Raw genomic sequence first — 15,448 nt, forward strand, 5'->3', positions numbered from 1 at the left:
TTCAAGATTGAAAAACGGGTTAAAGAGTTGGCTGCGGAGTCGCTTGCTTCGCTGCGAATGTCGTGGAAATGTGATTTGGTTATAGATACATAAATGTGATACATACATAAATGCATGTATGCATGCATACATACATACAACATACATGCATACGTACATACATACATATATACATACATACATACATACATACATACATACATACATACATACATACATACATACATACATACATACATACATACATACATACATACATACATACAGCACGATGTCACGGGTACGATTCCCGGCCGTGGCGGCCGCTTTTCTGAGGGACATTTCGGCGCACGTTAAAGATCCCCAGGTGGTCAAACTTAATCCGGGTTAGTCGGCGCGTTAAACAGCACAATCAATTAATTACATACATACATATATACATAAATACATACATGCATACATACATACATACATACATACATACATAGACAGACAGACAGACAGACAGACAGACAGATCAAAATTTTACGTTCAGGGGGCGTAAGAAATACTATCGTCTTTAAAAGCGGCACGGAACACACGACGCCAGGAAAACGGGCCGGGGTTTTTCGTGATACGCTCAGTTCCGATGTGGTCAGTATGTTTGCAACGCAACACTTCCGTAACTGCTTCGGGTACCGGCTGCAAATTGTATCGCACGGACACCTACGTGGCGTTCAATGAATAGGTACGCGGAATTACTTCTTTCTTTGCTGGATTCATAACTTGGCTACTCAGCCAAAAACTCGAAAAGGGGCTTTTGCGCGTGCCTCTTCTTTATTGCGACAAATTCATGCTTAAAACTTCAGACTAGTAGCCGGAAGATCGCACAAACGTTCACCGTAATAAGAGGTTGGCAGGTTTACTGGCAAACCATTCCTGCAAGGTTCACCAGAAGGACGGGCGACTTTACCGAGCCTTCGTTTCTGAAAAGTGCGCAAAATGAGTCTCGAGGAGTCGAAATAATGAGCAGAATAGGATCACCCTTTCTCCAACTTCCGTAAGGTCGCCGGCCGGAAGCATCGCTAGGTCATTTGTGAGCTCGCAAGCCTCCAAAACTTGGCAGTAGCGGTCAGGTTCCATAGCTCTTCCAAAGAGAACGTTGTCTCGTACGGACATGTTGAAAATGCAGGCAGCCTGGGGGACATACGCCACTCTGCCCTGCGACATGCGACGGAGCGTTTTAGGGTAATGTGTAAGGTTCTAGAAGTCAGCATTAACATTTCCGGAATAGCTAGGCACAAGGGCACAAAAAAGAGGACCAATGGTCACAAAACTTAGAAAAGAGTAAATCATTTCATGCAAAGCCCATCTTGACAATCCGTGGCTGGTTTCCTGGCGTCTATTTATTGCTGTCACTTTATTGGCTCCCCCTTTATCTGGCATCTCCTCGTTGAAGCTATTTTTAGCTACAGCGGGACCGGACAGCATTTCAAAAGGCATCTCTGCTATAACGAAGAACTGCTCGATTAAGTAATTATAGGCAGGACCACTGCAAACCCTAAGCACTAGTGGCAACACTGATTAGAACGAAATAAACCTTAAAGCAATCGCAGACAAAACGTACATACCCTAAAGTAACAGTTTTTTATTTAAACGGAGACCCCGGATAGGCGTTTGTAGATTCAGCTAAACCTGTATATTACCAAGTTGACGAAAATTCGCCAGTTTTCGCTACATCCAGGTTTTCGTTACGTGCAGGTTTCCAGTTAAGGTTCGCGAGAGTGAAGAAGAAACGAAACCAAGATGCCAAACGTCAGTGACCGTGAACTCCCGCTTCAAGGAATTAATCCATCGTGAAAGCTGCGTGATTTGAGCCCGCTGCTTTCCCACATACTTCGTCACTACACGGCACATCAAAGAAGCAAGGTCACTATTACTCCCGTATTCACAAACGTAACTTCAATACCACTCATGCCTTTTGCACTTTTTGCCACCTTAACTCGTTCCAAGGACCCAACTTATACTGAAAGAGCGCCTTTTCGCCAACTCAATGCTTTTTTCGCACTCAAAATTGTTGAGAGGGTGGTAGCTTGGATACTGTACTGGGCGGCGATGGTCTTCTGACACTCCGGTGGAGACGGCATTTAGAATTGCGAGCTTGTCTTGAAAAGACATTTTTTTTTCGTTTCTGGCAGCAGAACTCATCACCGACGTTCCGGCATCACAGATAGCAGTTTAGACTAGCGCAAACACGCCGACAGGCAGGCTTAGCACCTAACCGGCGCCACACTGACACTGGAAACGCACAGTAGTTTGCGGTGCGGGCAAATTTCGCTATTTATTTATTTACTTATTTATTTCATTTACTCTCAATCGCCGAAGCATTTTAGAGAGGAGTGGTTTACACAGTACACACACACAAAAAAGGACAAATGCGGCAAATGAGGCAAAATCTCTTACAAATTGGCTAACTATTCTTGGTCGTGACATAAATAACATAATAAACAACAATTAGTAAGATCAAATATATTCACATCAAAAAGGCTTAAAGCAAAATATATGCAAATTGCAAAGGAAGGGAAAAAATAGGAACGGAACATGGCAATGTTGTACTCATACAGAGAAGTATTGACACTGAGTTGTGTATGCTGAAGGGAGCACACAAAATAAAAAGATAAATGTTACATACAAGGGCAACTGTGTGCCAAAACCAGAAGAAACAAATTATGATAGGCCATTTGGAATGAAATACGAATATAACGAGCGTCGAAAAAGTGCATTATTTGTTATTTACGCTAGATCTGCAGGAAGGCGGTTTCAGTCATTTGATGTATGGGGTAGGAACGAGTGAAAAAATGTGTTAGTTTGACAATGAGGGATTCCAACTTTATGTACGTGATCAACACGGGACAAGCGATATAATGTTGGTGGAATGAGCAAACTGCTCAGCAAGTTATGATTGTATACTTTGTGGAACAGGCAAAGACGATAATATCTTCTGCGCAGGGTAAGAAGAGGCAATGATAAACTGTATTTCATTGATGTAACACTGGCTGCTCGTTGATAGTTGGACAATATAAAACGCACAGCATTGTTTTGCACTAGCTCTAGAGGCTTTATTAAGTGAGCTTGGCTCTGATTCCAAATAGATGCAGCGTATTCTAATTACGAGCGTCTTAAAGTTCGGTAGTGTTAACTTGAGGGAGACAAGAGCTTGGCCGAAATTTCATCGTAAAAAGCCGAGCATGCGATTAGCATTTGATGTGACGGAGTCAGTGTGCAATTTCCAAGTTAGGTGTGATGATAAGGTGACGCGAGATAACGATAGGATGACGCGTTTTCTAGTGGCACATCAGTTAGTGTGTAAAATGCTGAACATACGTCACGCCGAGAAATACGCATAACCTTGCATTTTAGGGGGTTAAGCTCCATTTTCCATGTTTCGCACCACGTCACAATGCTATTCAAGTCAGACTGCAGTTCGCGATTGTCGTCATCACTCCTTATTTGACGATAAATGACGCAATCGTCTGCGTATAGATGCACTGAAGAAAAAAAACATGACTAGGCAGATCATTATTACATATTAAAAAGAATAAGGGACCTAGGACTGAACCTTGAGGCACACCAGATTATACCTTATTAAGTTGGGAGTCGAAACCATGTAGCGTGACATATTGAAAACGGTTGTTAAGAAAATGTTCTAACCATAGCAGTAACTGGCGATCAAGGTTGAAGGCGGCAAGTTTACTCATTAGTAAAACATGGTTCACATTATCAAAGGCCTTGAAAAAATCCAGGAAAATACAGTCAAACAAAGAATTCCTATCAAGATAAGCATGGAGCGAGTGCGTAAACTGCAGTAACTGTGTTTCGCATGAGAAAGAATGCCTAAATCCATGTTGTGCGAAATTCGAAAACAATTAAACTCAAGAAAATTACATATGTGCGAATACAGGACGTGCTCCATAATTTTGCAGGGAGTGCTTGTCAGTGAAATTGGCCTGTAGTTTAGAGGTGAATGTCTGTTTCCTGATTTATGAAGCGGGACGACCTTCCCAATCTTCCAGTTTCGTGGTAAAATTCCGCTATTTAGGGACCGCTGGAAAATCTTCACAAGTAAAATTGATAAGTAGTTTTTAGTTGGCTTCAGGAAATTTGGGTTGATGCCGTCTATTCCGCATGAAGGTGTCAAGCTCAATGAATCAATGATTTTTACAATTCCAAAAGACTCAAAACCAACAGGAAAAGTGGCACAAAAGCTACTCGGAACAACATCTGGTATAGAGCTAAGAACGGCTGAGCAAAAAGTATGAATGAAAACATCGTTTAATACGGACACACGCTCCGCGAGAGGGACAGGCTCGCCTGTATCATCGACAAGTATAATATTGTGGTTTTCTTTAGTATTAACAATCCTACAAAACTTTTTCGGGTTCATAAAAATAAACTCTGCCAAGGTGTTGTTCAAGAAGTGCCGTTTGGCGTCTTGTACTGAGCTAGTGCATTCTGTTTGAGCAGAAAATATGACGCCCAGAAAATTTCGCTTTGCTGAATAGTCGCTTCTTTTTATTCAACAAAAGAGTAAGCGTCCTATTGTACCGTGGGGATCTTGCATCAGAGCAAATACGCCTCACGGGAACGTGCGCATTGGTAAGCTCGGTTATTTTTTCAAGAAATAAGTTCCAGTTATCATGCCCGCTACGGCCATCAAGCCGTTCTAGGTACGTGTCCAGATAGCAGCCGAGAGTCAGATTAATGACGTCAAAGTGAGCCTTACTATAATCACGAATCAGTTTAAGCTTTTGTTTACGCGTTTGAAGGAGAACTTAAGATTGAAATGCAATACTGAGTGATCACTAACGCCTGGAAGATGACTAAGGCTCGATACAAAGTCAGGGTGAGTCGACAGAATTAAATCAAGAGTGTTTACGGTATTGCCACTAAGTCTAGTTGGCTCTTTAACTAGTTGAGTAAAATTAAAGTAGGCAAAGAGGTCTAAGGAACTCTGAGATTGGGAAGAAAATGGTTTAAGGGTAGGGAGAGAATTTGACCAGTCAATGTTGGGAAAGTTAAAATCTCCTAGCAAAATTTTAGGTAGCGAAGGGTATCGGCAAACGATAGCATTTGGTACGTCGTGGAATTCCTTCACCAAATTGTCGGAGTGGAGGGGGGTCGATAGTAGGCTGCCACAACTATTCTTGTATTGCCGAACGTGGTGCATACGGAGATAATCTAGAGATCGGTAACAAGGGGTATGGGGAAAGATGGAATATTTTGCGACACTGCTATCAAAGTTCCACCTTCATGTCGGCCTTCATGGCGGTCGCAGCGGTAAAGGTTCTACGTTTGTCCACCTGGAAAACTTCTGAATTTTTTATCTTTGCGTTAAGCCATGTCTCGGCACTGAAACTGCTAATTTCTCAACTCGTAGTTATTGCATTACTGCACAGTTGTTCGCACGCACGCACGCACGCATGCACGCACCCAAAAACCAGTCATTTGTACTCCAAGCATTTTTTTGTTTTGAGGTATGAATGGTATTTTTTGGAATTATCTCGGGATCTCAAACTTGCATTTTTTTCAAAGCGGTAATTGGTGTCATTCAACCGTTACATATTTGAGTTTGATAGTCTGCCTGCCTGCTGCTATTTTCATGGTAAACCTGCAGTCAAAAAACAGGGTGGTCGCTTTCCACGAGGCGATAACTTTATTTTACGAACCTCCCCTGAAAGGCGACGTATCGCAGTTAGAAAAGCTCGGGAAATCGGGAAACGAAATTAAATAGCGCTGAAAATGAATGCCGGAGCATACTTTGTTATTTTGCCTAAGGAGTGTGAGGAGCAATCTAATAAGGATAAGAAGCAATCTACGGTGACGTTTTGCTATGTACTATATTAAACCGGTGCCAGCCTGCCGCACAGAATAATGCTGGGGTGCTTATGAACGGAAATGGCCTTTCAGTGCACTTACGCAAACGTGCATAGTTCCCCGGTGGCACCGCAGTTGACCAAGCATGGCCTCGAGCAAAGCCGTCTTTCCACTTCCAACTAATCCAACGACGCCGACCAATGCCCCAGGTTTGGCGTCGAGGTTGACGTCACAAAGCGCGATTTCCCCTTGGCCAGGCTGTTCCTTTGTTCCCTCAGGTCCAGTCCAGGTGAACAGACATTTCTCCAGTAACACAGTACCTAGAAAACAGATCTCAATAATTCGCTTTTCTCTGGTGCAAGCCCCTTGAAACACTACGGCACTGTGTACTATGTACTGTGGCACAATGGTTTCTCGGTGCTCGATTAAACAACATTTAACTTGTCAGCTTGCTCTCTACCTTATTTGTAGGACTGAGAAGCACATCGGTTTTTAACAAACTTCTTTAAGCGGGGAACACATATCCGTCCGAGCAATCCGGTTTCCGGTGCGGCGCGTCAAAATATCTAGCAGGTTGGAGGCGCGCGGGAGCGGCCGATACGGCGGGTCATCCGGCAGCCAAACCTCTTCTAGGGGCGGAGACGCGTGCGGGGACACGTCCCTTTCCGCTAATGTGTTCGACCCTTTACTGACATGATCATCGCTGGGTACACCCAACAACAGCTGATACATAAAGAGCGAAACACATGTGCGGTAGGCTACGCATTTCCGCACGCGTTTTTTCGCACATCGCCGACCCCGAGTGCAGGACTGTGCTCTGTGATTCTATAACGGCAGTGAAAAACTACGCCAGAGGAAGAGTGTGTGGTGAAGCCGCGCGTGTGTTGCGTGCCGTCGTCTTTCCTTGCTCGCGAGTGAGTGAAAGTCGGTGTGTTGTGATTAGGTGGTTTCCGGCGCACATGGGCAGTGATGTGTCGGATCACGGCAACGCAAACCACAACGAGACGGCGAATACGGCGGCGTGAGGACTAACCAACCCTGCCGCTGCTACTGCGGTCGACCCGACGTGGTGGTGGGAAACCAAGGACAGGATGACCTCTTACAACGAAATCGTGAAGTGGTACAGACTAGATAGAAGGACTATGCCGCCATCTCATCCGGGCTTGACCCTTGAGGAAGCAGTAATATATCGACAACTACAGACAGGGTCGTTACTCACCCCGGTGCTGATGAAACACATATGTCCGAGTGTTTATGTAAGTGACCTTTGTTGTTTGTGCCGAAAGGAAAGAGCCACTGCGACTGACATCCTTTGGGACTGTACCAAGAACCTGCACAAAGCTGCAATGCGTTGCTACGATCAAGAGATCCAAGTCCAGGCTGTCCCGCAGATCTCGGCGGTCCTTGAAAGGCAACGATGGAGCGAAACCGGGGGGAGGCTGCCACCCCAAAACAGGGGCAGGCGCAGTCGAGGAAAGGGAGTATTAAGGCCGCGGCCGGAGTAGAGGTGCCAACAGCCGGGAAGACGTCATGGCCGCGTCATGGTGACGACTTCCTCACATGGGACGGCTAATCGTTCTGCAGGCATTTTTAATAAAGTTGCTTCGCTCGCTCGCTCTCAAAAATCGGTCCTGCAGCCCTCATGCGTGTTCTTGTCCGTTGCCGCAACGGTTTGCTGAGAGGGAAAACGTGTGTCTGCCGCTTAAACCCAACTGATTAATCAGTCGTCGCCGTGTACCTGCCAGCCCACCAGTTGCGGAACATTCCCCCACTGTTTCCGAGCGCATTCCTCATCCTCTTTTCCTGTAATCCTTGCCGGGGACCCTATAATTCCCTCCTCTCCCCCCCCAACCCTCCGCGTCGCTTGCATTCGGTGAGCCATCTCGTGGGGAGTCATGCCCGTCCTTGCGGCCGGTCGGAAGGATGGGCTTCAGAAGCTAAACAAGATTGTAGGAAGAAGTGTCGAAGAGATGGGACCGCTAAAGCGACTACCGCAAGTTTTGGGGCATCGCGTTTCATTATCAATCACTTTCCGAAAAAAATGAGTCCTTCCTAAAACACGTATAAAAAAGCTCAACGTGCGTTTTAGCGTAAAATATTCTGTTCCCACTAACGCCATAACCATATGTCTTACTTAGATTTCATCTGATATGCTTCCTAAAGAACATCGGGTGGTTCGTTAGAATTTTGTTTAAAAGAAATTTTCTTTTTATTTGAACTTATGTTGTGTACTCACCTGCGGCAAACTTCCTGTCAACTGTGGCAGTGGCCTCACTTTCTGCTTCTTCAGCGGTGAGAACTTTTGCCAGCCTTTTCAACCCCTGCCATGCCTAAACGCAGCAGCAACGACGTTTGCGAATGCAAAACTTATTGTTAGATTTCCCAGAATAGCCTGCCCTGCAAACATTCTGATAAACTACAGTCCGATAACGACGTGCGACATTTCATCACAATTTCGGGGAAATTATTTCGATTCTCTAAAAAAGACATGCTATGACAATAAGGCAGGCCTTACAGGACCACCAATGCTATTACTGACATCTGTATTGCTACTGATGCATACACCACTGAGTGCCATTTCCCGAAGAGGCAAAAAATAACAGTAAAGAACCAGCAATAAGAAAAACCAAGCAAGTAATGCAGAAATAAAGACATTGAAAACTGTGGGGTGGATCCCATTGCAGAACTTGAAAAAAAAAAAATATGTGAAAGTGCAAGGTTCATTGGTGAGGCTCCCACCGAGGCTCCCACGGATATGTTCACCTCGTTCCGAATCAGCCCTAACACGGCGTTTTTGTCACTCCCATCGCAATCCACGCCAAGCGTCCACCGTCTTCCAACCGTCTCAGTGGTAACCTTTGTTCGGCTTAACAGTGGAATCAACTGGCCGCCGCTCCTCCTGTTGTCCAACAGTACTGCCATTTTGTCTCCGTCGTTCGTATTTGTTCCCAATTTCGCGCCCTCTCTAAGGTGCCCTGCCTTGATCAACAACAACAAATAAGAGCGCGAAGTACAGGGCATACTAAGGAACCACAAACCACAGGCGCGGACGAACGACTTAGCGCTTTATTCTAGCAAGAACATATATACAGGAAAATATAGGAGAAGGACAAAGCGCTCATTAGTTCGTCAGCGCCTGTGGTTTGTGGTTCCTTACTTTGTTCTGTTTTTTGCTCTCTTTTTCTTAGTAGTACAATGTACCAACTGGTCCTTCAGCAAACCCTCCCTTGATACTTCACTGTACGCTGGGGCAGCGAGCTACGGGTGCGTACAAAGCGCGATGCGCTGAGTGGTAGTCCTGCCACGAGCAACAGGCCGGCAGCTGGGTGACGGCAACGCAGCCGCTTCCAGCTCGGCTTGACGCCACCTCCCTCCATCCTTCCTTGTTCGTCAATCGCACTCTCGCCACTGATCAACAGCGCAAATTGTGCCCGTAATAGGCCATCCATTGCTCCAGCAATTATCACTCAGAGTTAGAAGACAACTGAGACTGAGGTGGCTACTTGCAGGTACCTGAATTATGAGAGCCTCCGTGTCTGCTCTATCAACCCACCCGCTTCCTAGGGCAATAAACCGAGCTCTATTGCCTTACCGATTGTAGAAATGCAAGCTCCTAGGTAAAACCTAATCATGCACCTTTCCGTCTAACGACGACGATGGCCAATCCCACCCCGCGAATATGTGCTACTCTCGGGGTAGGTACTCACCGGTTTTCTGGAATACCCACAGCAACTCTCGGATGCGCACTCCGTAGGCCTAACATTTGCGTTTGGGGTTTGGTGTTGCGCATAACATTCTTTTCTCAGTGTTAGAGCATGTTAACATAGGATCCGTCATCCTCGAAGGAGTAAAGATGTCGTACACTCAGTGTTCAGGTAGTGCTATTCTAAACAAAAAAGTGGGACGAAGTTTTGATATACTGTTGTCGGTGAGGCAGGGGTGCCCCTTGAGTCCATTGCCGTTTGCGATTTATCCTGAACCCTTTTGTTTAAAGATTCTTCAAAATAGAAATATACATGGATTCCGTTTGCAGTGCAGTGAAGTTAAAATTTTGTCATATGCCGATGACATCGCTGTTTTTTGTAGTGATAGGAAAAGTGTGAGTGAGGTGTTGAACGATCTAAAGCGATTTTGCAAGTTGTCTGCCAGTGCAGTTAACTGGAAAACGTGCACAGGATTTTGGCATGGTGACTGGCAAAGTAGGCCAGTGTTTTTCGAGAACATGCCTTGGACGACAACTCCGCCCAGGTATATGGGCATCCCACTTGAAAACTACCAGTACGCTAGAGAGTACTGGGACGGAGAAACTGATAGAGTTAGAGAGAAATTAACAGAATGGGGGGGAAGTAATCTATCAATGTTTGCCCGTGCATCAGTATGTAATGTGCTTGCTGTTGCCAAAGCATGGTACGTCCTACAGGTGATTTGTATGCCAAGGAAGAACATACAAAAGCTGCACAGAGTGTTTGCGGTGTTTTTGTGGGGCTCAAGTTGGGAGCGCATGAGTCGAAATAATTTGTTTCGCTCGGTGGAAAGTGGTGGATTGTGACTGGCACATTTGTTTATCCGACAAATAGTTTGTGGGTTTATGTTTCTGAGAGATCAGAGATATTTCTTTCTACGTACTGTGGTACAAGTCCGACTACGTGATGTGTTTCCATACTATATAGTTTCAACTTCTGAAATGCGATGTGTACGTGTGCGTGGGTTCTTGCGCGAAGAGGTGGATGCTGTTAGGATTTTAAGGGTTAGATTTTCCTCGGAGTATTTGAGAAGTGTACCACGGAAATGTTTGTATAAAGACATGATTGATGTGTTTCTGCTTGTTCCGGTTTATTGTCAGTTATATGCAGTGGGTTCCGGAAAAGATGTTCTAAAAAGAGTGAAACGAATGCCAGTACGTTCATCTGTTAAATCTTTCTTCCTTAAACTTCATAGCGGCACGCTTCCGGTAAAACCCTGGCTGCAGGAAAAAGAAATATATGTACACCCATGGACACTTAACTGTAGACTATGCCAAAAGCTGGAAGCAATTGAGCACATCTTTCTGGACTGTTGGGATGCGGTGTTTGACTGGGACATCCTCCAACAAACCCTGAAAAAAGGCTTAGCATTAACGCCTTATGGCATTCGCTTTTTGCCCGTAAACAATGATGGAGGCGTGCCCTATGATATGTTCATGGCACTTAGTCTGCATTCTATGTGGAAAACTCGCATGGCGGTTGAAAATGCCGAAGAGGATGCTCGCACAGTGCGAGAGTACTTCATTGAAAGCGTTGCTTATATAAGAGAAGTTTATCGAATCATGCCGGAAGAACCTGAGTGGTTACCCATTCTGGATGTTCTAGCGAAATTTGAGATGTTTTAAGCCACTCCCTTCAGCCGATTGGTGGCTGGAGCTACTACTAATTTGTGTACTGAGCAGTGCGTGTTGTGTTGTCGTCAGGCAGGCAATAAAGAAAAAAAGTGGAAATGCAGCAATCGGATTGACGGTGGCTTCATAACACGAGGGACGCAGATTGGATTCCGGCCACGGGAAGCTTTTTTTTTTCTTTCACTTACCCCACGATCATTAATCATCATCGTCAGAGAAAGTAGGCTTTCCCGCAGGGCGTACTGGCGTACATCGTATTGGGTTTATGCACTGAAGCGGCTACTGGGCAATGAGGCGCGACGCAATGGAGGTCTCCAGATTAATTTCGACCCCCTGAAGACCTTTAGCGTACGTCAATATCTCGACGCACGGGCGTTCTCGCTTTTCTCCTGCCTCAGAAAAGCAGCCGCCGCAGCTGGGATCGCCTGGGATCGCGGCTGGGATCGCCTTGTTCTAAGAAGCACAACGCCGTAGCCACTGCGCCACCGCGGCAGGTAAGTCGCAGCTAAACAACCACATTCGGTCCTCAGCTTGCACCCTCGAATTAACTTTGACCTGAAAACTGTGGGGCCTAATGCTACCAGGCTAAGCTCACGTACCATAGACCTGTAGCGAAGGGCGACTTGCAGGTTTATGAGCATGACTTCAACGATGGAGAGCATGTAGAGAGAAGAGAATATGTACGCCGGGTTTAGGTTCCCCGAACCGTTCACGGCCACAACACTTCCGAAAAGAATGATCGTCATCTGCGAACAAAGGAAGAAATAAAAACAAAGCATAGAGGAAGGTCAGGGAGGTTAACCAGAGCAGCGTCCGGTTCAAATATATAACGAGACTGTGGACGCACTCTTGCTTGATAGAGTTGGTTCAATCTGTATCACAGCAAGATTAGACCGGTAACCAGAGAGCATTGAAAAGAGGCACAAATACAACCCGTATTCGGAAATGAGACTAGCCCCGCTGAATTGCACGTTTATGTTCAGTATACGTCAAGTACACATTACAGGAACCGCACACGATAAGGGCTGTAAAATGTCAAGGTGTAAGTTTTTGCCACACTGAGGTCACCGGAAGTGTAGTCTAGATCTTAAATAAAATTACGCCATTCGACTTTGCGAAGGTGGATGATCTGAGTTGATTCAGAATTTTGAACAAAGGTGCGAACTTTTGACAAGGGATTCTGTGACAAGCCGTTATCCGATGTCACTCAATCTGGGAAGATGGTCTGCTGGAATCGGGGGTAGACGTATGTCTTCGTAATTGAGAATCGGTGCACATCACCTTTAGGCCGAAATTCTTACGTGCCGCACACTTGGAAAGAGTGCGGACTACTCGCGGCCTTGACATCGCGAAAAGATAAGAGAAGCTGAATTTAAAAGGGCGAATGGCGTCTTTCAATTTTAATGTCGCGTGCTCCGCCGCCGACAATGTTAGTTCCTGCACCAGCGAGTGCCTCTTTCGGCGGTAGCTGCTTATAAGCGAGTGTTCAAGAAAACAAACCAACAAACAAACAAACAAACAAACAAAAAACGATAAACCAACTAACCGAACAGATATAACAGACAGACAGACATACAGACAGACAGACAGACAGACAGACAGACAGACAGCCGCACATGAACGGTTTACTCTATGAAACTCCTCGCTCTTGAAAAACATGTGGGTAAAGCTGACTTTGCTGCAAGGCTTTGTTGAAGATGCGAACAAAAATGCATGGTACCCGCCATAAAAACTTAGCTGTGACCTTGGCAGACGATCACGAAACATGTGTTACAATTTCAGCGCATCTCATGGGGATTAGGACTGAAGTTGAAGTTGGCTCGTTAATCATGGGTAAGAAGGCGACACTAGACAGTCACGCCTAAACTATCCCACGCTTTCTCGCTCGTAAAGCAGGTCTCTCAGGAACGTAGTAAAATAATTTCAGAAAAGCGACATTTTGCCTACAGCCAGGGCGAAATGTCGCCTACAGCCAGGGTTTGAACACTGCAATAATCCTTTGCGCAAATCTAAATAGTCCTTGCGTGATTCATTGTTAAAACGTACCGTCCTTAGATTTCAAGCTGATAAGTTTAGATGGATCTGGAATCCGCATTAACACTTTCGAATGGCTTCGATCTGCCTCCTACGCGTTGCGCAGCTGATCCTTCCTGCCGCTTTACAAACAGAGATTTGACGTCATTGTAAAATTTCCCTGCCTCTCTGTTAGCTCACTTGTCTGCGTTCTTCCGCTCCATTCGATATCTATATTTTAATGGCACGGAAGGCCACCTCCCTAGTGCCGTGTTGAAGACGATAGTCTTTCTTGGGGTAATTAAACGCGAAACTTTTAGCCAGTCCGTCCGTCTGAATGCCTACTCCACGCTTCAGCTACCCGGGCAAAAGAAGTCTTGAACGAGGCTTTTATATGAGCAAAGCATTTCGGTACTCTAAAATCTGGTGGAAATGTTTTTGTTTGCGAACATTGGTCAAGAAACAAAAAAAGACTAGGCATACTTGAGGAAAATATCATTACATAACTGAAAGTTGCACTGTTATTTAAATAATAAAATATGGCGGCCTGATTTCTGCGATAGTAAATAAAAAATACGCCTTAAAAAATCGCTCATAAGCGGCACTTGCTTTCGTTTGCGTTCTGGCGGCAGTTGAATAAGTCCAACAGTAACGAAAAGTTCGATTAGATGGCGCGAGAGTGGTGTAACGCGCTAAAATTGAATTCATTGGAGCAAACGTCCACCACATGTATAATGGGATGAGCTAGACGGGAGGGGTAAATCGTGTCAGGGCGGCACGAAGCTCGTCTTTCGACTACATTTGCAGCAAAGTAAGCAGATACGATGACAAGTTTTTAGCTTGCGCCATACAATACATCGCGTGATAGAACGCTTCCATGGGAGCGGTGTCACCGCTTCCGACGCCAACGATGAGTTCTTCAGACAATGTACCGTTTATGCTTTTGAGTTAAGCGGGGAACAAACTGTGCCCGTGCTTAAAATCTGGGCGGGACGCATCGTCCTAAGGATTAAAAAACGGTTACGGCGAGAAAAAAAAGAAATAAGATTGACATGGGATTCTACAGGCGTAATATGTTCAGCCACATCAGGTTATCAATTTCAACGTTTCAACGATGTGCCCTCCCTTATTTTGGCATTTTTCTGACGTTGAGCGGCTCTTCCTAATTAACGCAAGCTACACATTTACGTCGCCAATTGGGAATAATGAGGTATGCCGTAAATGTGTGAACCATTACCCCACTTTTATGCGAACGTTCGGCAAATTGATTGCCGGGTCTTCAAGTCCTCGCTTTCATGGGTGACTTGTTAAAAAGAATCCCCCACCCCTCCGTCTAACGACGACGGTGGTTGAACGCCATGCTTTCTCGTGATGGTTTCTTTGGTTGGCCAATACCACACTGCGAGTATGTGCTACTGCGGAGGTACCCACCCCATTTTCTGGAATACCCACAGCAACACACGGGTGTACACTCCATAAGCCTAATGTTTTGGTTTCTGGTGTACCGCGCAAGTTGGTACCTGCTGCTCCGCGTTATCTTTCACCATGTCGAAATGGAGCAATCGGGTAGACCTTAGCTTCATAACGACAGAGACCCAGGTGCGATTCAGGCCACAGAAAGCGTTTTAGGTGCGAAGCAGCTCATGCTCGCGGCTGTGTCCCTCCATCCCTCGTTGTCGTTGTCCACCGTCCGCACTCTACTGCGCACGTCTCTTCAGCCCCGTCAGCGTTTGGGCTGACGACAGCGCAGTCCACTATAAAAAGAAATAGTTAGGTGGTGCCCGCTTTCGATCCCATGACTCTTTGGCCGCAACGGGAGGTACTCTTGCAACTGCGCTACAAACCAAGACTGGAGCATATGCTACGAACGCGTCTTATGCCCTTCACTCATTCAAACTACGTCAAGAAGCTACTGATACATTGCAACGAAGGCACGCGAAGCTGATCGTCAACGGAAACGACGAACTGAAAGCTACTGGCAACTTCAGTCCACTCCATGGCTGCTTCGCATACTACTCAGGGTTCCCTTACGGGAAGATGATGTAATTTGTTTCCTTTTCTCTTCACCAACGATCATTTATCATCATCGTCGGAGGAAGACGCCTTTCCTCCAAGGCGTATTGGCGTACAACGGCATGAGGGAGGACATTAAAGCTTATCTTTAAAAGGCCAGACAGTTGTAAGGGAAGCTTTGCTTGCGCTGCTAATTACGAGGTCGCGGGAAACAGA

The 15,448-nt window shown here is 45.7% G+C and overlaps 1 protein-coding gene across 1 annotated transcript in view; it reads right to left on the reverse strand.

Annotated features, from left to right (window-relative positions):
• LOC144139814 (multidrug resistance protein mrp-7-like) overlaps nt 1-14,766 on the reverse strand; it is a 41,546-nt gene extending 26,780 nt beyond the window's left edge. The window contains exons 1-4 of the mRNA XM_077672066.1: nt 14,740-14,766; nt 11,806-11,952; nt 5,935-6,105; nt 1,003-1,179 (exon numbers count right to left, since the gene is read on the reverse strand). Coding sequence (XP_077528192.1) covers nt 1,003-1,179; nt 5,935-6,105; nt 11,806-11,952; nt 14,740-14,766 — 522 coding nt within the window. The remainder of the gene's footprint in view (nt 1-1,002; nt 1,180-5,934; nt 6,106-11,805; nt 11,953-14,739) is intronic.
• Nucleotides 14,767-15,448: the final 682 nt, after the last annotated feature.

The sequence above is a fragment of the Haemaphysalis longicornis genome, unplaced genomic scaffold, assembly GCF_048455015.1.
Source record: "Haemaphysalis longicornis isolate Haplotype H1 unplaced genomic scaffold, Haemaphysalis longicornis Haplotype H1 scaffold_5, whole genome shotgun sequence".
Classification (NCBI taxonomy): domain Eukaryota; kingdom Metazoa; phylum Arthropoda; class Arachnida; order Ixodida; family Ixodidae; genus Haemaphysalis; species Haemaphysalis longicornis.